This window comes from Gobio gobio (assembly GCF_949357685.1).
Source record: "Gobio gobio genome assembly, chromosome: 22".
Lineage (NCBI taxonomy): Eukaryota > Metazoa > Chordata > Actinopteri > Cypriniformes > Gobionidae > Gobio > Gobio gobio.
Genome location: NC_137118.1, coordinates 19,728,304 through 19,750,367, shown reverse-complemented (window position 1 = coordinate 19,750,367; position 22,064 = coordinate 19,728,304). Strand labels below are relative to the sequence as shown.

At 44.8% G+C, this 22,064-nt stretch overlaps 2 protein-coding genes across 3 annotated transcripts in view; both read left to right on the top strand.

Moving 5' to 3' along the window:
* The window catches only part of exd3 (exonuclease 3'-5' domain containing 3), a 72,411-nt gene extending 64,532 nt beyond the window's left edge, over positions 1–7,879 (top strand). The window contains exons 19-20 of one of the 2 annotated variants that reach the window (XM_079804604.1): positions 5,899–5,965; positions 6,875–7,879. In XM_079804604.1, the coding sequence (XP_079660730.1) occupies positions 5,899–5,965; positions 6,875–7,212 (405 nt within the window). In that variant the 3' untranslated portion in view covers positions 7,213–7,879. The remainder of the gene's footprint in view (positions 1–5,898; positions 5,966–6,874) is intronic. The other variant, XM_079804605.1, reaches the window with a different exon arrangement.
* A 13,331-nt stretch (positions 7,880–21,210) lies between these two features.
* On the top strand, positions 21,211–21,842 carry nrarpa (NOTCH regulated ankyrin repeat protein a). The gene has a single exon (XM_079804751.1). The coding sequence runs from the start codon at positions 21,358–21,360 to the stop codon at positions 21,694–21,696; it is 339 nt and encodes a 112-aa protein (XP_079660877.1). The 5' UTR covers positions 21,211–21,357; the 3' UTR covers positions 21,697–21,842.
* Positions 21,843–22,064: the final 222 nt, after the last annotated feature.

The window sequence follows — 22,064 nt, the reverse complement described above, 5'->3', positions numbered from 1 at the left end:
TAAATTTCAGTTTCATTTCACTTCTGTGAACAGAATTCCAGTCCCATGAGTTCACTGACTGAATTGTCACCGTCCTGTTAAGGTGGCCCATTTAGCATGTCTCAGTCTGGGTGGTGTTGCGAAGGTGGAGATGGTGTTTAGTGACGAGGGTTTTAGCACCCATGTGTTGTTTAAAAGGGTGGGAATCGGTCCCTCGCTGAGGATGAGACAGAAGCCACACTGAGGTGTGAAATCAAGAGAGGCGACGCAAGCTTATAACCTCACACCTAGCCTGCGTCACTGGAGCCGAGTCTGTGTGTGTGTGTGTGCGTGAGAGAGTTTGGCCTTTGGCAGACTTTTTAAAATATATCCGAGTCTAGTTCACAACCTACCATCTACCAATGTGTGTATACTGTATATACACACTGTTAAGCAGCTTGTGGTCAGTAGGATTTAAAAAAAAATTAAAATAATTAATCGTTTTATTCAGCAAGGAAGCATAGAATTGATCAAACATGACAGTAAAGACATTTACATTCTATCAAATAAATGCTGTTCTTTTGAATTTTCTATCCATCAAAGAATCCTGAAAACGTGCATCACAGTGTCCAAAAAAATATGAAGTTTTCAATATTGATAATAATCAGAAATGTTTCTTGAGCACCAAATCTTCATATTAGAATGATTTCTGAAGGATCATGTGTCTCTGAAGACCCCCAAAGTTTTCCTCTGATTCCATGGCTCAAGCCGATTCGATTGCACCCTATGTCATGAACATTTTCCCGCCGTTTTTAATTAACTGAAAAACCTACTTTTGCGAACTCCTCATAGGCCGTTGCTCCGATGTTCACAAAAAAATGACAAAAAGGTATGGAATTCAAGTTGATTTCTCAAATAGTTTTCGATAAACGTGCGAACAAATTTTACGTAGCGGTTCCGAAAATACACTTAAGGCTATATCTCCACAACGCTTTATCGTATTCAAACAAAACTTGGTACATGTCATCACAATCATGACCTGAGGCAACCACCTACCGGTCCAGAGATACGAAAAATTGCTATTTTTTGCTTATAACTTCTGAACCGTTTGTCCAAAAATCATAAAAGTGGTCTCGTTAGATCCAGGACAGCATGCCGAGTCGTCATATCCAACTGATATCCAATATCGGCCATTTTAGCTGTCAGCCATTTTGAATTATGTGCTATAATGCTGTATTTTATGAACGCATGAACGGATCGTTACGAAACACGGTATGGGTCATCAGCACGATGCCCTGAAGGAGCCTGAGAAGTTTTGAAACAGCGCCACCTAGTGGATAATTTTCTTTTTTCAAACTCTTATAACTTTGGGTTGTGATTGACTTATTTTCATGGGAGTAACTTTTTTAGTCTCCTGGATCCTTGCCGAGTCCAACGATACCAGACTTGCCAGGTTTCGGCGTATGCTTTGTGCAGCGTTGTAATTTAGCGCTTAAAAAACATTAGCTGATATCTTCGAAACTGCTAGTCCGATCGAGACGAAACCAGCGTCAGCAGTTCGGAAACATAGGTCGACAATGATTGGATTTTACTACCCCTTACTATCAATATTTTGACATTTGGGCATTAAAATATCAAAGTCAAGTGTCAGTCATTTTTTACGTTTTTTTTTTAAATATAAATGTCTATAACTCCAAAACAAAATGAGATATTTTCACCAAAATTGACTCGGTTCCTCGCTGAGGATGAGACAGAAACCACACTGAGGTGTGAAATCAAGAGAGGCGATGCAAACTTATGACCTCACACCTAGCCTGCGTCACTGGAGCCGAGTCTGTGTGTGTGTGCGTGAGAGAGTTTGGCATTTGGCAGACTTTTTAAAATATATCCGAGTCTAGTTCGCAACCTACCATCTACCAATGTGTGTATACTGTATATACACACTGTTAAAGGGTTAGTTCACCCAAAAATGAAAATTCTGTCATTAATTACTCACCCTCATGTCGTTCGACACGCGTCAGACCTCAGTTCATATTCGGAACACAAATGAAGATATTTTTGTTGAAAGCTGATGGCTGAGAAAGGCTTCAGATAGGCCTCCATTGGCATTCGGTACATTCACACTTCCAAGATCCATGAAAGGCACTTAGAACGTTGTTACAAAGTCTATCTCACCACAGTGGCTCTACAATAATTTTACGATGCGACGACAATAGTTTTTGTGCGCAAAAAAAAATCAAAATAACACCTTTATCCAACTTGTTCTTGTCTTCCGTGTGTGCCTCCACGACGCATGCGCGAGAATATGACGCAGGTCCGGCGTTCGGACATATGACCCAGAAGCGATTTGTTTACAAGCAGAGGAAGACGCGCGTGTCTAAGCTGTTGGATTCTACATTGATCGTGCTTTAGGTCTCGGCGTAGTTCTCAAAATGGGGCTTAAGTGTACATTTCATGGATTCCCGAACCCCGGCGCTACGTCATATTCTCGCGCATGCGTCGTGGAAGCACACACGGAAGGCAATAACAAGTTGGATAAAGGTGTTATTTAGATTTTTTTTTGCGCACAAAAACTATTGTCGTCGCATCGTAAAATTATTGTAGAGTCACTGTGGTGAGATGGACTTTGTAACGACGTTTTAAGTGCCTTTCATGGATCTTGGAAGTGTGAATGTACTGAATGCCAATGGAGGCCTGTCTGAAGCCTTTCTCAGCCATCAGCTTTCAACAAAAATATCTTAATTTCTGTTCCGAATATGAACGGAGGTCTTACGTGTGTCGAACGACATGAGGGTGAGTAATTAATGACAGATTTTCATTTTTGGGTGAACTAACCCTTTAAGCAGCTTGTGGTCAATAGGATTTAAAAAAATATATAATAATTAATCGTTTTATTCAGCAAGGAAGCATAGAATTGATCAAACATTCTATCAAATAAATGCTGTTCTTTTGAATTTTCTATTCATCAAAGAATCCTGAAAACGTGCATCACAGTGTCCAAAAAAATATGAAGTTTTCAATATTGATAATAATCAGAAATGTTTCTTGAGCACCAAATCTTCATATTAGAATGATTTCTGAAGGATCATGTGTCTCTGAAGACCCCCAAAGTTTTCCTCTGATTCCATGGCTCAAGCCGATTCGATTGCACCCTATGTCATGAACATTTTCCCGCCGTTTTTAATTAACTGAAAAACCTACTTTTGCGAACTCCTCATAGGCCGTTGCTCCGATGTTCACAAAAAAATGACAAAAAGGTATGGAATTCAAGTTGATTTCTCAAATAGTTTTCGATAAACGTGCGAACAAATTTTACGTAGCGGTTCCGAAAATACACTTAAGGCTATATCTCCACAACGCTTTATCGTATTCAAACAAAACTTGGTACATGTCATCACAATCATGACCTGAGGCAACCACCTACCGGTCCAGAGATACGAAAAATTGCTATTTTTTGCTTATAACTTCTGAACCGTTTGTCCAAAAATCATAAAAGTGGTCTCGTTAGATCCAGGACAGCATGCCGAGTCGTCATATCCAACTGATATCCAATATCGGCCATTTTAGCTGTCAGCCATTTTGAATTATGTGCTATAATGCTGTATTTTATGAACGCATGAACGGATCGTTACGAAACACGGTATGGGTCATCAGCACGATGCCCTGAAGGAGCCTGAGAAGTTTTGAAACAGCGCCACCTAGTGGATAATTTTCTTTTTTCAAACTCTTATAACTTTGGGTTGTGATTGACTTATTTTCATGGGAGTAACTTTTTTAGTCTCCTGGATCCTTGCCGAGTCCAACGATACCAGACTTGCCAGGTTTCGGCGTATGCTTTGTGCAGCGTTGTAATTTAGCGCTTAAAAAACATTAGCTGATATCTTCGAAACTGCTAGTCCGATCGAGACGAAACCAGCGTCAGCAGTTCGGAAACATAGGTCGACAATGATTGGATTTTACTACCCCTTACTATCAATATTTTGACATTTGGGCATTAAAATATCAAAGTCAAGTGTCAGTCATTTTTTACGTTTTTTTTTTAAATATAAATGTCTATAACTCCAAAACAAAATGAGATATTTTCACCAAAATTGACTCGGTTCCTCGCTGAGGATGAGACAGAAACCACACTGAGGTGTGAAATCAAGAGAGGCGATGCAAACTTATGACCTCACACCTAGCCTGCGTCACTGGAGCCGAGTCTGTGTGTGTGTGCGTGAGAGAGTTTGGCATTTGGCAGACTTTTTAAAATATATCCGAGTCTAGTTCGCAACCTACCATCTACCAATGTGTGTATACTGTATATACACACTGTTAAAGGGTTAGTTCACCCAAAAATGAAAATTCTGTCATTAATTACTCACCCTCATGTCGTTCGACACGCGTCAGACCTCAGTTCATATTCGGAACACAAATGAAGATATTTTTGTTGAAAGCTGATGGCTGAGAAAGGCTTCAGATAGGCCTCCATTGGCATTCGGTACATTCACACTTCCAAGATCCATGAAAGGCACTTAGAACGTTGTTACAAAGTCTATCTCACCACAGTGGCTCTACAATAATTTTACGATGCGACGACAATAGTTTTTGTGCGCAAAAAAAAATCAAAATAACACCTTTATCCAACTTGTTCTTGTCTTCCGTGTGTGCCTCCACGACGCATGCGCGAGAATATGACGCAGGTCCGGCGTTCGGACATATGACCCAGAAGCGATTTGTTTACAAGCAGAGGAAGACGCGCGTGTCTAAGCTGTTGGATTCTACATTGATCGTGCTTTAGGTCTCGGCGTAGTTCTCAAAATGGGGCTTAAGTGTACATTTCATGGATTCCCGAACCCCGGCGCTACGTCATATTCTCGCGCATGCGTCGTGGAAGCACACACGGAAGGCAATAACAAGTTGGATAAAGGTGTTATTTAGATTTTTTTTTGCGCACAAAAACTATTGTCGTCGCATCGTAAAATTATTGTAGAGTCACTGTGGTGAGATGGACTTTGTAACGACGTTTTAAGTGCCTTTCATGGATCTTGGAAGTGTGAATGTACTGAATGCCAATGGAGGCCTGTCTGAAGCCTTTCTCAGCCATCAGCTTTCAACAAAAATATCTTAATTTCTGTTCCGAATATGAACGGAGGTCTTACGTGTGTCGAACGACATGAGGGTGAGTAATTAATGACAGATTTTCATTTTTGGGTGAACTAACCCTTTAAGCAGCTTGTGGTCAATAGGATTTAAAAAAATATATAATAATTAATCGTTTTATTCAGCAAGGAAGCATAGAATTGATCAAACATTCTATCAAATAAATGCTGTTCTTTTGAATTTTCTATTCATCAAAGAATCCTGAAAACGTGCATCACAGTGTCCACAAAAATATGAAGTTTTCAATATTGATAATAATCAGAAATGTTTCTTGAGCACCAAATCCTCATATTAGAATGATTTCTGAAGAATCATGTGACTCTGAAGACTGGAGTAATGATGCTGAAAATTTAGCTTTAATCGCAGGAATAAATTACATGTATTACAACAGAATAGAAATGGTTATTTTAAATTGTAATATTATTTCTCATTATTACAGTTTTACTGTATTTTTTATACAATAATTAAAAAATATTTAAAAATCTTACTGACCTAAATAACGGTTGTGTACAAAGCCAACATTTTATTTATTTATTATTTTTTTTATTGAATGGACAACTTGGATCACTCTTTTGATTCATATAAGAACACATATTTTTGATGACCACTGTTATTCTAAAATGTGGAAAATAATAATAAAATAGAATGATTAAGTATAAAACTGTATAAACGCTGTATACCAAACAAAAATATTTAATTATCTTACATTTAATTTAATATCTTGTTGGTGAATTTATTTGCATGGTGTCATAATGTTTTATTACATATTAATGTGTTTTTTCTGTCACCTGTTTCAAGGCTTGCAACTGTAATGAGTACCTTAAGCTGTACAGAGAGGAAATGACCGGCATGATGAAAGAAAGAGGTTGGCACTTGTCCATTTGTTGCCCATATCAGTACAGTATAAATATTTGAATGTACGTTTTAAAATGTATTTACAGATTTAAAGGGATAGTTCACCCCATGATTTACTCCCCCTCAAGCCATCCTAGGTGTATATGACATTCTTCTTTCAGACGAATACAATCAGAGTTATATGTCCTGGCTCTTCCAAATAATATAATGGCAGTGAATGGCAGCCCAAAATTTGAAGCCCAAAAAGTGTATCCAAACATTATAAAAGTAATCCCCACGACTCCGAGGGGTTAATAAAGGCGTTCTGAAGCAAACCGATGGGTTTTTGTAAGGTAAATATACATATTTAACAAGTTATAAAGTAGAAAGCTTCCGGCTTTCAACCTACGGAAAAAGCGTTACTGGCGCGACGATGACTTTGGATGTAGCATAAGTATTTTGAACTGCGTGAGGCGTTACACTTTCTTCGTAAGTTGAATACGGAAGCCGGTCTACCTGAAGCTAGATATTTTACTTTATAAAGGTTTAAATATGGATATTTTTCTTACACAAACTTTCGCTTCAGAAGGCCTTTATTAACCACCCCCGGAGCCATGTGGATTACTTTTATAATGGATGTATGCATTTTTTTGGGCTTCCAATTTTGGGCTGCCATTCACTGCCATTATAATGCTTGGATTAGCCAGGACATTTATCTATATATCTCATCTGAAAGAAGAATGTCATATGCACCTAGGATGGCTTGAGTAAATTATGGGATAATTTTCATTTTTCGTTGAACTATTCCTTTAATACAGACTCTTTTCCATCATTATTTAATTTCCAGTGAGTTAGCATCTAATTGTAACAGTATTTTCACCAAACATGTGAAGAGGATAGCATGCTTTGAGCTCTATGGGTTTTTTCTTTCTCTTCAAAGGTCTTCTCCAGGACATCGTATCTAAGCGGGATGACTGCGAACCGCAGGATGAAACTCAAGAAGATTACAATAGCTGGAGGCCCCCAGAGGGCCCCGTGTTCACCCCTCATTGCCGCTGGGCCCCACGCACTGCCCTGGACCCCCAGACCTTCAAATTCCCCAGCGGGGCCGAGGTTCAGCTCGAGACGGTGCCCCCGGGCCTCCTTCCCCGGATTCCAGTTTACTTCATCTGCACGGGCTGTGGAAAGGTGTTCTGGGAGGGGACCCACTACGACCGGGTGCTGTCGCAGTTCCAAGAGGTCCTGCACGTCAGTGAAGACCAGGCAACAAAAGCATGAGATTCCAGGTGTAATGAACTCTCGCTGTTGCTTTGCTGTTTGTTTGTTCACACCTCAGATTTTTTTTAATTCTTTGTACGGAGGTATTTTTATTTGCTACACTATGTGATCAATTAAAACGTTTTGGAAGGTTTCATTTTGTGTTCTGCACAAAATGTAACTCTTAAATGATGCTGTGCTCATTTGTTTTACACAATATAGGAATAAACTTAATGCCATAAATTGTTTACAAACCTCCTAAGTTCATAAAATATAAGCGTTAAGGGTTTTAATAATACTTTATGAAAAGGTTCATCACAAATTGTGAATAAAAACAGGATTTACGTTGGATTAATGACATTTCATTTTTGTTCAGCCATTTTGTTCTCTTTGTTTTGCATGTTACATGTTATCTCTCTTGCAGTTCTGAAAAAAACCCAAAGTATGTTTGCTTGACATTGTTTGTGTTTAGTCTTTAAGTCGAATCTCCATTTGTAAATCTGTCAAAACTATAAAATAATATGCCTGTGTTCCCCAAAGACAGCGCTGCTGAAATCATGCCAGACGCTGTTTTCCTTCCAAGTTTTTGAGGATGATTTGCAAGTTCATAACAGGATGGGCCGCATACAGTCAGTCCTTCACACTGCCCTTCCAAGTTCAATAAAGTCAAACTCAAACAGAGCTGCCTACATCTGTGTCCTCTTTTAAATGTGTGCTCCCTGAATATAAGCATCAAAGTGTTGACTGTAACCGTAGCTCGGCCTGTTTGCATTAGCTTGAGATAATCTTGTCTGCTTGCAGTAGGAGCTCTACCTAGCCCTGTTCAGGCCGCCCCGGCTCTTCTGCAGTTCTGTTATTCGATACTGGCTCTTTCTTTGCTGGGAAGAAAAGCTCGCCTCTTTCCCACGCTCCTTGAGCACGTGGTACTGGGGCTGAATTGGACTCTGAAGGCCCTCCCTCTATTGAGACGTCATGCTAACCCCACAGATTCCCCGGCCGGTGACTCGGGCCTCTGCCTGCTCTCTTCCCCCTCCCCTCCACTGTCTGGCTCAGGCGCCAAAAACCTCGCGCAGGGGCCGGCTGGCTGATCTTTGAACAGCTCCCCCTTAGTGCCTCCATTCATAGTGTGCTGTACTGTACTGACTTGGCTGGTAGTTGGTGAAGAGTGACAATAAAAGCCACGTTTTTCATTTTGGAAACAAAATGATTTCTTTATAAAATCATGCTTAATTATTACCCCCACGGTATAAACGAGTCAGCACGCATACTACAGTAAAACCATATTTAGTTTTGGTTTTATTATATTTTTACTACAAAACCATATTATTTTTGTAGTTACTATGGTTTTACTTCTTAATTCATAGGTTCAAGCCATGGTTATTTCAGTAGTTATGTGGTTTTATTGTTAAAATCACAGTTAAACCATGCTAGTCCTGTTAATTTTGTAGGTAATAGGTTTTACTACAAATTTCATTGTTAACCCATTGTTATTGTAGTAAAATCATGGTTAGTCTTGTAGTTACTATGGTTTTACTATAAATTCATAGTTAAGCCATGGTTATTTGGGTAGTTATATGGTTTTACTGCTAACAGTTAAACCATGCTACTGTAGTAAAACGTTTACTACAAAATTCATAGTTAAACCATTGTTATTGGTTGTAAAATCATGGTAATGTTTTCCTTACAGTGATTTTACTGCAAATTCTGTGGTAAAATCAGGTTATTTTGTTGTTACTGTGATTTTGCTTCAAAATTCATAGTTAAATCATGGGTATTGTAGTACAATCATGGTTAAACTTGTAGTTAAACTAGGATTTTACTAAAAAAAAAAACATTTTACTGCAAAATTCCTAGTTAAACCATGGTTATTTTGGTAGTTGTATGGTTTTACTGCTAAATTCCTAGTTAAACCATTATTATTGTAGTAAAATCATGGTTAATCTTGTAGCTAATATAGTTTTACTACAAAATTCATAGTTAAACCATTGTTATTGTAGTAAAATCATGGTTCCCTTTCAGTCGGTCACTACGACGTACGTCGGTAATAACCGACGAATTGGGATCACTTCAGAGAGCCCCTATCAGCTTCGAGAACTTAAGAACAGGCCAATGAACAATTGGCGTGCGAGATTTGCATCTCGCGCTCCGCCCCGCGCCGCGGGTATAAACAGGAAGCGAGAGCACCGCACTGACGTCATTCACTTCGGAGCCGAACCGGCGTTTGAAGTTTTCAGACTGCTTCCTGACTTTTCAGCGAAGAGATTTCAAAGAACAGAGAGAGAGGAAATCGTTTGTGTTGGTGTGACGGCGCTTTCCAGCGGGACCGCGAACTCAAGCTGCGAGGGACAAACTGCTGTTATCACAGCAAGAGAAAGAGCTGTTGGTATCGGTGGGCGTTCCTTTTGAGTGCAAACACAGGCTGCACTATCCCCTGTGTGTTGCCGCGGTTTCCCTGGGTGCTTCAGCACTCTCTTAAAAGAGCATTTTCCTCACAAAAAGAGCAACACGGGTGTGACACTGCGTCTTTTTCAAGATGTCATTCCACCCGTGCGTTTCTGGATGCGGTCGTTCCCTCTCGCCTGCTGACGGCCACACTCACTGCATCACGTGCCTGGGCTTACAGCACGCTGAGGCAGCGTTTGTGAATAGCTCGTGTTCTCACTGCGGGAACATGACTATTGCGGTGCTTAGGTCAAGACTCACCTACCTTCGGGAAGGCGGAGTCCCCCTCCCCATACCTCGATCTAGAGCTATCCCTAACCAGGATAGACCTACTTCGACGGATGACCGGGGTGACTTGAGGATTACGTTCAGGACAAACCCGCCTAGTGTTCCTACGCAGGTCCCTGAACCCTCACAAGCACCGCTGCCGGTGGCGCCACCGGAAGAGATCGCTGGTCCCGCCCACGGGCGCCCAGTCATCTCTTTCGGAGCGCCCGCAGACGAGCAGATGTCGATCGCAGCATCGGAGGGGGAGTTCCAGTCCTCGGAGGATGAAGATTCGGCTGTACTGCCTCCCTCTGGGAGAGTGGCAACGGCCGAGTCGGACCCTGAGTTGACGGCTATGCTTTCCCGGGCCGCCGAAAAGGTCGGGCTTGTGTGGAACCCTCCACCACGTCCCGAGCCTTCTAGGTTGGATGATTGGTTTCTGGGGGGGGGTCGCGCTGGTTCTCAGCGTCCCGCCCCAGTGCCATTCTTCCCGGAGGTGCATGAGGAGCTTTCCAGGTCGTGGACGACACCCTTCAGTGCCAGAAACAGACCTGGGGGCTCCTCCCTCCTCACTACCCTTGACGGTGGACAGGCCAAGGGTTACGAGAGGATCCCGCCAGTCGAACGCGCCGTCGCGATGCAGCTGCGTCCGGCGACCGCCTCCGAGTGGCGTGGTGATCCTCGTCTCCCGTCCAAAGCCTGTAGGTTTTCGTCCAGTCTGACTGCGAAGGCCTACAGGTCCTGCGGACAGGCCGCGTCTGCCTTGCATGCCATGGCGTTGCTCCAGGTGCACCAGGCCCAGGCACTCATGGACATGCACGAGGGTAGGTCTGACCCAGAGCTCCTCCGGGAGCTCCGGGCGGCGACGGACCTCGCCCTCCGGGCGACGAAAGTTACCGCCCGTTCCGTGGGTCAGGCGATGTCCACCTTAGTGGTCCAGGAACGGCATCTCTGGCTCAACCTGGCCGACATGAGGGAGACTGACAAGAACCGGTTCCTGGACTCCCCCATATCGTCGGCCGGGTTGTTCGGCGACGCGGTCGAGAATTTCGCCCAGCAATTCACGGCCGCCCAGAAGCAGACGGAGGCCATCAAGCATATCCTGCACCGGCGGCCCGCTGCTGCCTCCACCCAGCCGCCGGCTGCAGCACCTCCGCCTGCCCGTCGCCGAGGACGTCCTCCTGCGGCCGCCCCCGCTCCCGCCCCAGCCCAGCAGCAGCCTTCCACCGGTCGTGGGCGTGGAGCCGGTCGCGGGAAGAACGTCCAGCCCGCTCAGGCCGCTGCCAAGCCAGGTGGCAAGCGCCGTCGGAAGAGACCCTGAGACGGGCCGCCCAGAGATGGAGGAAACTGCTCTTCGGGAGATGGCTGCAGCACCACTCCTTCCCCCGGTGGAGGGCCGGGGGAACCCCATTTTATTTTCTGTTCCGCCACTGGCCCCAGTGCCAGTGGCACCCAAATTTTCAATAAAAGAGCAGTTTCTAACATCTCTGGGTGCCAAGAGAGCGCGTCTGGCGGTATGCGACGCTACCATGCCTCGTACCCCTCAGACACCTCTCTCCTCGCCAACAGGGGGCGTCGGTTGTGCGGACGCACACAAAGTGCCTCCCCACGCTCGCCCGTCCACTCAGCGGATGCAGGTCGTGTGTCAGACCCAGACCCCTGCACGGACCACTCCCATGTCGTCCTGGGGCCCCTGCGTTCCGCTGCGCTGCCCCGCTCCGGGTACGTCCGTGGTGCCGATGATCCCGCTTGCTCGGTCTCTGGGGGCCTGGCTAGCGCTCCCCAGCCCGTCTCGCTGGATCATCCGCACCATCAGACTCGGCTATGCGATTCAGTTCGCCCGGCGTCCCCCGAAGTTCAGGGGTGTCCACTTCACTTCTATACCGAAGGAGGGCGCCCCCGTGCTTCAGGCGGAGATCGCTGTCCTATTGGCGAAGGACGCGATAGAGCCGGTCCCTCCAGCCGATATGAAGTCCGGGTTCTACAGCCCGTACTTCATTGTACCCAAGAAAGGTGGCGGGTTACGACCGATCCTGGACCTGCGTTACCTGAACCGCTCCCTCCACAGGATGCCGTTCCGAATGTTAACCCAGAAACGCATCTTCAGATGCATCCGTCCCCAGGATTGGTTTGCAGCGATCGACCTGAAGGACGCGTACTTTCATGTCTCGATTCTCCCTCGACACAGACCGTTTCTACGCTTTGCTTTCGACGGACGGGCATACCAGTACAAAGTCCTACCCTTCGGGTTGTCCCTGTCGCCCCGTGTCTTCACGAAAGTCGCGGAGGCGGCCATTGCTCCCATGAGAGAGCGTGGTGTTCGCATCCTCAACTATCTCGACGACTGGCTGATTCTTGCCCAGTCGCGGGAGCAGTTGTGCGAACACAGGGACATGGTGCTCCGGCACCTCAGCCAGTTGGGTCTTCGGGTCAACTGGGAGAAGAGCAAACTCTGTCCCGTACAGAGGATCTCTTTTCTCGGGATGGAGATCGACTCGGTCGCCATGACTGCGCGCCTCACAGAGGAGCGCGTCCAGTCGGTGCTGAGCTGCTTGAGTACGCTCAAACGCAGTACAGCGGTTCCACTGAAACATTTTCAGAGGCTCCTGGGGCATATGGCAGCAGCAGCCGCAGTAACGCCGCTAGGGCTGCTCCATATGAGACCGCTTCAGCACTGGCTACACGACCGAGTCCCGAGATGGGCGTGGCACAGCGGGTCCCTCCGTGTCCAAGTGACGCCGAGATGCCGCCAAACCCTCTCCCCGTGGTCGGACCGTTCGTTTCTACGGGCAGGAGTGCCTCTAGAACAAGTGTCCAGGCATCATGTTGTCTCCACGGATGCCTCACCCACGGGTTGGGGTGCCACGTACAACGGGCTTGCAGTATCGGGTCTGTGGACGGGGCCCCAACTGCAATGGCATATCAATTGCCTAGAGTTGCTGGCAGTTCGTCTTGCTCTCAGCCGCCTCAAAGGGTCGCTCAAAGACAAGCACGTTCTGGTCCGGACGGACAGCACGACGGCCGTTGCGTACATCAACAAACAAGGTGGTCTACGCTCCCGCCGTTTGTCCCAACTCGCCCGCCATCTCCTCCTGTGGAGTCAGAAGCATCTGAGGTCCCTTCGTGCTATCCACATTCCGGGCCTGCTCAACCGTGCGGCCGACGAGCTGTCACGGTTGCCAGTGCTTCCCGGAGAGTGGCGACTCCACCCCCAGGTGGTCCAGCTGATCTGGAGTCGCTTTGGGGCCGCACAGATCGATCTGTTTGCCGCCCACGACACGACCCACTGCCAGTTGTTCTATTCCCTGTCCGAGGGGACCCTCGGCACGGATGCACTGGCACACAGCTGGCCCCGGGCTCTGCGCAAATATGCGTTTCCCCCAGTGAGCCTTCTTGCACAGACTCTGTGCAAGGTCAGGGAGGACGAGGAGCAACTCCTCTTGGTAGCTCCGTACTGGCCCAACAGGACGTGGTTCCCGGAACTAGTGCTCCTCGCGACAGCACCTCCTTGGCCCATTCCTCTGAGGCAGGACCTTCTGTCTCAGAGACGGGGCACCCTATGGCACCCGCGTCCAGACCTCTGGAAACTCCATGTCTGGTCCCTGGACGGGACGCGGAGGTTCTAGGTGACCTACCGCAAGCGGTAGTCGACACCATCGCTTCCGCCAGAGCCCCCTCTACGAGACGGCTATATGCGTTGAAGTGGAACCTGTTCGTCGACTGGTGCTCTTCTCGCCGAGAAGACCCCCGGAAATGTTCGATCGGATCTGTGCTATCTTTTCTTCAAGACGGGTTGGAGAGAAGGCTGTCTCCCTCCACCCTCAAGGTATATGTTGCCGCCATCGCCGCAAGCCATGACCTCGTTAATGGTGAGTCCTTAGGCAAGCATGATCTGATCGTCAGGTTCCTAAGGGGAGCGAGGAGACTAAATCCTCCTCGCCCTTCTTCTATACCCTCTTGGGACTTGACTCTGGTGCTGACCGCACTTCAGAGGGCGCCCTTCGAGCCTTTACAGTCAGTAGAGCTTAAGATCTTGTCTCTAAAGACAATACTCCTGATTGCATTGGCCTCAGTTAAGAGGGTAGGGGACCTGCAGGCATTTTCGGTCGACGAATCGTGCCTGGAATTCGGGCCGGGTGATTCTCAGGTAACCCTGAGACCCCGGCCTGGATATGTGCCCAAGGTTCCCACTACTCCCTTCCGGGACCAAGTGGTGAGCCTGCAAGCGCTGCCTTCGGAGGAGGCAGACCCAGCCCTAGCTTTGCTCTGTCCCGTCCGTGCTCTCCGGACTTACGTGGACAGAACGCAAAGCTTCAGGACCTCAGAGCAGCTCTTCGTCTGTTACGGAGGACAGCAGAAGGGAAAGGCTGTCTCCAAGCAGAGGATGGCCCACTGGATAGTGGATGCCATCGTCTTGGCGTATGAATCCCAAGACGTGCCCTGCCCGCTCGGGGTTAGAGCTCACTCCACCAGGGGTGTAGCCTCTTCCTGGGCGCTGGCTCGTGGCGCCTCGCTGACAGACATTTGTAGAGCTGCGGGCTGGGCGACACCCAACACGTTCGCTAGGTTTTATAGCCTGCGTGTAGAGCCGGTGGCTTCTCGTGTGCTCGCTTCCCATAGTCAGCTTCACTGAAGTGCCCGTTCTAGTGTCGGCTTGCTGCGCCATTCCCTTCCCCTGGAACGGATACGTGCGCTTATTTTCTCCAGTCGAGTTCCCCAGGATTGGCGAACCCTGTTGAGTCCTCCGCACCCCTCGGCAGTCGGATGTTGCGGAGCGTCCGACGCCAGGTCTGGCACTCGTATGCATTGGTGGAACTTGTGTCAGGCTGGGTTCCGTATGTCGTGACCCCTACGGCGGTCCCATACGTGTATTTCCACGGTACAGCTCCCTACGGCGAGCTTGTGTCTTCCCTTGGCAGAGTTCTCTGCCGTCTCAGTACGGTGTCGTCCCCCGCCTGCATTAGGCCGGGGCCTCCCCTGGGACTTCCGTATGTTGTGCTGCCCACGGCCAGCCCATACGTGTTCTCCACATGGTAACTCCCTCCGGGCATGATGTGGCTCCCGCAGCGTCCTTCGGGCACGCTTTCCCAGCGTTATCCAATCAAGTCTGCTGAATGGGTTTTGCGGAACAGCAGTATGACTCTTCTGGCGTGAATCTTCCCGCCCGCTTCAGAACGGGGTCTGAGGGGGTCTGAGGGGCTCTCGCTGGGCGCTGGAAGTGGTAGTAACTGTGGCGTTTTCCATAGGGATCCCAATTCGTCGGTTATTACCGACGTACGTCGTAGTGACCGACTGAAAGGGAACGTCTCGGTTACGTATGGTAACCCTCGTTCCCTGAAGGAGGGAACGGAGACGTACGTCCCGTCGCCACAGTTCCTTCCATCACTGCTTGGCCGGTCTCTGGTTCGGCTCCTCAGTGAAAAACGTCAGTGCGGTGCTCTCGCTTCCTGTTTATACCCGCGGCGCGGGGCGGAGCGCGAGATGCAAATCTCGCACGCCAATTGTTCATTGGCCTGTTCTTAAGTTCTCGAAGCTGATAGGGGCTCTCTGAAGTGATCCCAATTCGTCGGTTATTACCGACGTACGTCTCCGTTCCCTCCTTCAGGGAACGAGGGTTACCATACGTAACCGAGACGTTAATCTTGTAGTTACTATACTACTAAATTCATAGATAAACCATTGTTATTGTAGTAAAATCATGGTTAATCTTGTAGTTACTATGGTTTTACTATAAATTCATAGTTAAACCATTGTTATTGTAGTAAAATCATGGTTAATCTTGTAGTTAATATAGTTTTACTACTAAATTCATAGATAAACCATTGTTATTGTAGTAAAATCATGGTTAATCTTGTAGTTAATATAGTTTTACTACTAAATTCATAGATAAACCATTGTTATTGTTGTAAAATCATGGTTAATCTTGTAGTTACTATGGTTTTACAACTAAATTCATAGTTAAACCATGGTTATTTCGGTAGTTATATGGTTTTACTGCTAAAATCAGTTAAACCATGCTAGTACTGTAGTAAAACCATTTTGTAGGTAATAAGGTTTATAAAAATTCATAGTTAAGCCATGGTTATTGGTTGTAAAATCATGGTTAAACTTGTAGTTGCTATGATTTTACTAAGAAAAAAAACTTTTTCTACAAAATTCATAGTCAAACCATGGTTATTTATGGTAATTCAGAGTTAAATCATGGTAGTACTGCAGTAAAATCATGGTTAATTTTGTAGGTACTACTGTTTTACTACAAAATTCATAGTTAAACCATTGTTATTGTAGTAAAACCGTGGTTATTCTTGTTTTTACTATGATTTTACTCAAATAAATCATGGTTTTACTGCAGTAGCATGGTTTAACTGATTTTAACAATGAATTTTGTAGTAAAATTATGATTCATTTTGTAGTTACTATGGTTTTACTACAAAATTGCACCTGTTCAATCAAAAAAAGTACTGTTTAAGATGTTTAAACTGCATCTAAAAAGTTTAACGAAGAGCTAATTTTCAAACCAGGGTTAATCTGAAAGGGATTCAGAGATTTAGATGCCACAGAGATCGACTTTCCAGCTTTTATGACGCGTATTAATCTTTAATAAGGCATCTTTGCACCCGTTGACACTGGGAGGAGTTTTTAGCTAGCTCGCTCGCTCTCACTGGGTTAGATTTCTGATAAATGTGACCCGGTGGCACAGGCCCAGGTGGAACGACACACTTCCTGTTAAGTACTGTACATCTAACATTGAGCAAATGGCTTACAGGCTATTCTCAGCGCCGGCTCGATTAACGCCTCATTATAGCTTGTTGCTTTGATGTCGACTTCATGAATGGGAATTTTAAGTAACCCAGTTGATTTAGTGTTGGATAAAAAAACTTTATGGGGCTTTTCCTAAGTTTTATTTGCTAAAATAGCCTACAACTTTTAAAAGGTGTTTAAAAAAATTAATTTACCGGTACCTTCTCAAATATAGAGTAACCCTAAAAAGTATTCAGACACTTAAAGTCTCAAATTTTCATCATCAGTTCTCAAATGTTGCTGTAAAAAAAAAAAAAAAAATTCCAAGATGGGCCTATTCAGGTTTTATATTCCAGTCTTTCTACTTCAAAATGTCATGTTTAATTCAATGTATTACTTGCAGTTTCTTTGAAATTATTGTAGAGCTTCTCTCTCAAATACTTTTCTGAGAGTTTTGCATTGACATGGTGAACTGGTGATTTTTAGTAGATGTGATGTCAGTTTTTCATCACAGGGGTGTTTTCTCTGAGGAGACAAGGGAGGCAGTGCCTCCTCAAAAAATAGGATGAGAAAATAATCCATATTACAAAAATAAAACATGCAAATATTACAAAATGTGATATTAAAAAGTGAATAAAAAGTGACACCCGCAGGTGAAGTTACAGAGGGAGTCTGTGTCTCTCTTGCCTACCCTGAGCCCATTGACTTTTAACAGACCCCCAAATGCTTGCGGTGGGTTTAGGGAAAGTCACATGCCTCCATCGCTTTATGGTTATGATTAAATATGATTGGTTTGTGCGATAAATCCCTCTTGTTTTTGTGCACGGTTTGCGTTCGTGAATCAGTCTGAATGAACAAAATGATTGCGTTCAAGACTAATTAAAAGTAAAGTAAACAGCTCATCCCCTTAGATATCACTGCTTTGTCACATCAAAATCAAACTTGAAATGGCCTGAAAACATGATGACTGGGTTTTTTTAGTAAGAAATCAGCTTGGTGAAATTATAATTCAGCTTGGTGAAATTATTGAATAATGATGATATGAAAATAAATTGACTATTAAAAAGAACAGCTAAACATCAGTTCACAAATAAAATGTATGTTTAAAGGGGTGATGAAGTGAGAAATCAACTTTCCCTTGAGCTTTTGATATATAAGAGTTAATCGTGATATAAGAATATCCTGTACGTTTCAGAGCTGAAAACGTCCTTGTTAGTCAAAGAAAAGCTTTTATTGACACCAGGTCCAGAAAACGCTCAATTTCAGAACATGGGCGACCCTTGCCGTCAACGAATCGCGCGGGCAACAAACATGCCGGAGATAGCAAGATATTGCGCTGTGCCTGGTTGTGGAAGAACACAGTCGCTGCATAAGCTTCTAATATTGGAAATGTGCGGTTGAACTTTATTTGTATAACCCTGGTTTGTTTAAACCTCCACAAAACGTTGCAGGTTAAAGCGAAAATATTAGGTAATGTTTTTTTGTGGTGATTTTGTCCTTTGTTAATATGTATGTCTGAATGTTTGTGTCAAAATATGTTAGTGTCACAAAATAAAAATTGCATATAAATGATATTTGTCACATCTAATTTGCTGCTGGGGCCAGTTTTAAGGATATGATGCATTGGCTTTTCCTAAATTCCACCTAGTTTTGATATTTTTTCATGCATTTTCAGCATGCCTCAACTGTCAAAGCTTTTTGGGGCCACTGTAGGAAAATCTAAGTAGCAGAAATTGTGCAAATTCCCGGGTCCAGAGATAACCGGCCACTGGGAGAGGCCCTGAGTTTTCTCAGCAAATATTTTCCAAAAGGCCAGCAGACGGACACATCTTTCTGATTAGCCAACAGATGTGCTGAGATATTTTAGCCCTACCCTGGCAGGTCTTAAAGAACACTTCTGTTTCACACATGGTCAAATACCTCACAAGTGCACATCGCTTCATTCTTTTAAATCATGGGAAAGTTTTGCTTGGGAAAGAACTTTTCCCAAAGCTTTATGCTTTAGCCAGTTGAAATATCATTTGTGAGCATAGAATGCCTGAAATTCAGTATTAAAACACACAAGATATTAAAGAAGGATATATGATGGAGGGTGAAAGACATGTTAGGATAAAATACCACAAATAATTAATAATGTGAGAAGTCTGGTTCCACACGGTTTATTTTTTAGTTTTGAGTTTCATGTACAAAAAGAATGTTAACATGAGAACTTGATATCCCACACATAACCAAGGATTAGTGAACTCTTCATAAGTGGAGGTGAAACTTTACCCATAGTTTTTAATTTTTGGATAACTGGGAGTTGGCTTGAAAAACTGTGAAATGCAACTATAAATCAAGCAGAGTGTTGAATTTAAAGCCTGAACATGAATATTCCTAAACTGCCTACTTTATGATGCATACATTGCAAAGCCATGAATTAACAATGTATAGTGTCATACTTGTACATCACATTTTAATTTACTTTCCTAATTTTACACACATTATATTATGGGAGGGGAAATCAAACATTTAGTCTGAACTTCAGCATCTTTGGTTGAAGTTGATTTAATATTGTTTTTTGTAAAACACATTTTTACATTCGTTGCAGACCCTCAAGCAACATTGGTTTGTCCGAATTTTACCAATATTGCATTTCATTTGATAGCAAGTGATCATCTGAAGTGAATAAAGTACTTTTTTTTTTTACAGAGGTTAAACAAACTAGGCATGAAGAGATACGTTTTATTATAATACGCAATCATTTCGCTCAGAAGCCTGTTCAGAATTTACTGCCTAACATTAAAACAGTAATAAGGAACTGTAGAAATAAAATTATGACCATAATATAACAAACCTAAATTTGGTTGTTGTTGAATATTTACGGCATGCACCTTTTCCATTTATAGGTGAATTCAGGTTGATTGGGACACGTTTTGCTATTGAGATCAATGGGAAAGAGCGTCCCCAACCTGAATTCACCCCTGTGCCAAATTATTTTTAACAGCCTTATGAAAAAAGTGACTTTACTGTGGGAACGGCACGTAGTTACTGTGCGAACGGCACTCCAGTCGCCTACGTGCAGGTTATAGTACCGCACGAAGCGGTTATACGTGAGAAACAACAGTTTGGCAGATCAAATGTTTGAAGCTTCTGTACAAACGGAGCAAACGGTTGCACAGAATAGTGCATGTGTGTGGCTTTCCACGCCAAACTGCGGCGTGTGAGGAAAGGCGAGTGCGCAGCGCAGAAATTGCAGTCGTCCGGTTCCCACGGTACAGCTGCTATGCGTGTCACTCATTTTCCTGCCGCGCGCATGCGCAGAGTGGGCTAAATTTTCAGGTTTGACTTTAGGGCGCATGCTTGGCGCCGGGAATTTTGTACACCGAGCGCGACGCACACCTCGGTGGACGCGCACAGGATGTCGCACAGACTTTGTTATTGACTTTAAACAGCTGGAATGGCTGGAAAGGTGTTTCGTGTTACATTTAAGCAATACATTTAAGCAACAGCCTACTAATAAAGCAGAAGTCATTGCCCATTTGGTGTAGACTGGTAGGAAAGTGATCTATAATATTAAAGGGGGAAATTATCTGTTATTTTATCTGAATTGCAGTTTAAAAAAAAGAAAAGAAATGCCATGATGGGTGTTTAAGGTTCATAGAAGACTGTCTAGAAAAACAAAGTGAGTCTTTTTGTTTTATGATAACAGGTGAATATTTTCTTCTACAGTGGGAACTGCATTTAATACATCGAGATATGATCCCACGGGTTGCTTTTGGCAAAATAGATTTATGTAACACAATATTGTCGGTTTGTAAATGAAAAGCCCAACCCAAGCCTTGCTGTCGTGTTATGCCCATCTTTCAAGTGGTTGTTTATATCAGTTTAAAGATTCTCTCTCTTGAGTGTGTGCATATTAACACATAACGCAGTCGTTTTATTACTGTGGGATGTTTGGGCAACGAGACACGCCCATTTCTCAGTTTCAACGCGTGGCCACTCCCCCAAGCCAACCCCTCAGCCAATCAGCATCGCACAACCCCTCCCATTCCACAATACTTGATTCTATGGAGATGTATTGTTATGCAAAGTAGTTCGTCTAAAATACCCCCCTGGCAACGCAACTCTGGGCAGAGAATTACCGGGACCGCGCGACGGACAAACAGAAGCGGGCAAGCGGGCAGTTTTTTTTTGAGTCACTTCTAACGTTACCCGTCCAAACGTAAAGAGGCAAGTACATCTTTACTTGTTCAGTTTTAGATGTAACTACTCGATACCATGGAATAGTCCTTTAACAGTTTCTGTGTTTATTTCAGTCACCCTTGCCAAATAAACCACAGCGGGACGCGAGAGGCGCCTTTCCTGAGGTAAATTACCTCAGACGTCTCAAAACCTAACGGCCCTCGATGCGCTTAACCGGAGATACCGCCGTTCACACGCCTCCTTTCTCACACTAAATAACTCCATATTCTGCCATACCTTGGTGCTGCTACAGAGAGAGAGAGAGACACACATACACACACGGAGACTTATACCTTGTGGATCATTGAACTTTCTCGCTAGGTCTTTGGATATCTACCATAGTCAGTGACTGCATTTGCACACCAAGTGTGTCGTTTACTTGTCCTTTTTGGGATATACGCTAGTCTCACGCGTCTAAACTGGTTTAAGTCCAGGAAAGCCGCGAATAAGCACTAGAGACGGTAAAGGCGACAAGAGGCGGGTTAAAGCATCATGAGCCAGGCGGATATATCGACGTGCTCGGCGCCACAGAGAGTCTTCCAGGAGGCGGTGAAGAAAGGCAACACGAAGGAGCTCCATTCACTGCTGCAGAACATGACCAACTGCGAGTTTAACGTCAACTCCTTTGGCCCCGAGGGACAGACGGCGCTGCATCAGTCGGTCATCGACGGGAATTTGGAGCTCGTCAAACTGCTGGTGAAATTCGGAGCCGATATTCGGCTGGCGAACCGAGAGGGATGGAGCGCGTTGCACATCGCCGCTTTTGGAGGACACCAAGACATCGTGTTATACCTCATCACCAAGGCCAAGTACTCCTCCGGCGCGCGGTGATCCGGTAGAAACACGCGGAAAGACCGGGCTCGTTCAATTTTAGCATTGATCTGCCAAGCTTGACAGACGGCGGCGGCGGCGAAGTTCCCTTGTACCTTAAAACCAAATGAGGGCTGTAGCCTTTTTCTTTCCCGTGAGTATATGGTCAGATCTGGCGACGAGAAACTGTTTGGGATGTGCGTTGGTACTATAGCTTTTTATTGAATGTTTAAGTCATCAGATCTGGACTGTGTGGCTTTACCAGGGCTTGACCTGTCCACCTGGAGAAATCGAGATGGCACTTGATGCTGTGGCTGAATGCTGGAATAGTTGAAAGAGGTGAACTCCAGAACGAAGGCCATCCTCTGTTTTGGCAAAACACTGTCTTT

What these genes read in the sequence shown, in the direction of transcription:
- nrarpa (XM_079804751.1), top strand. Translation starts at nt 21,358, where the DNA reads ATGAGCCAGGCGGATATATCGACGTGCTCGGCGCCACAGAGAGTCTTC.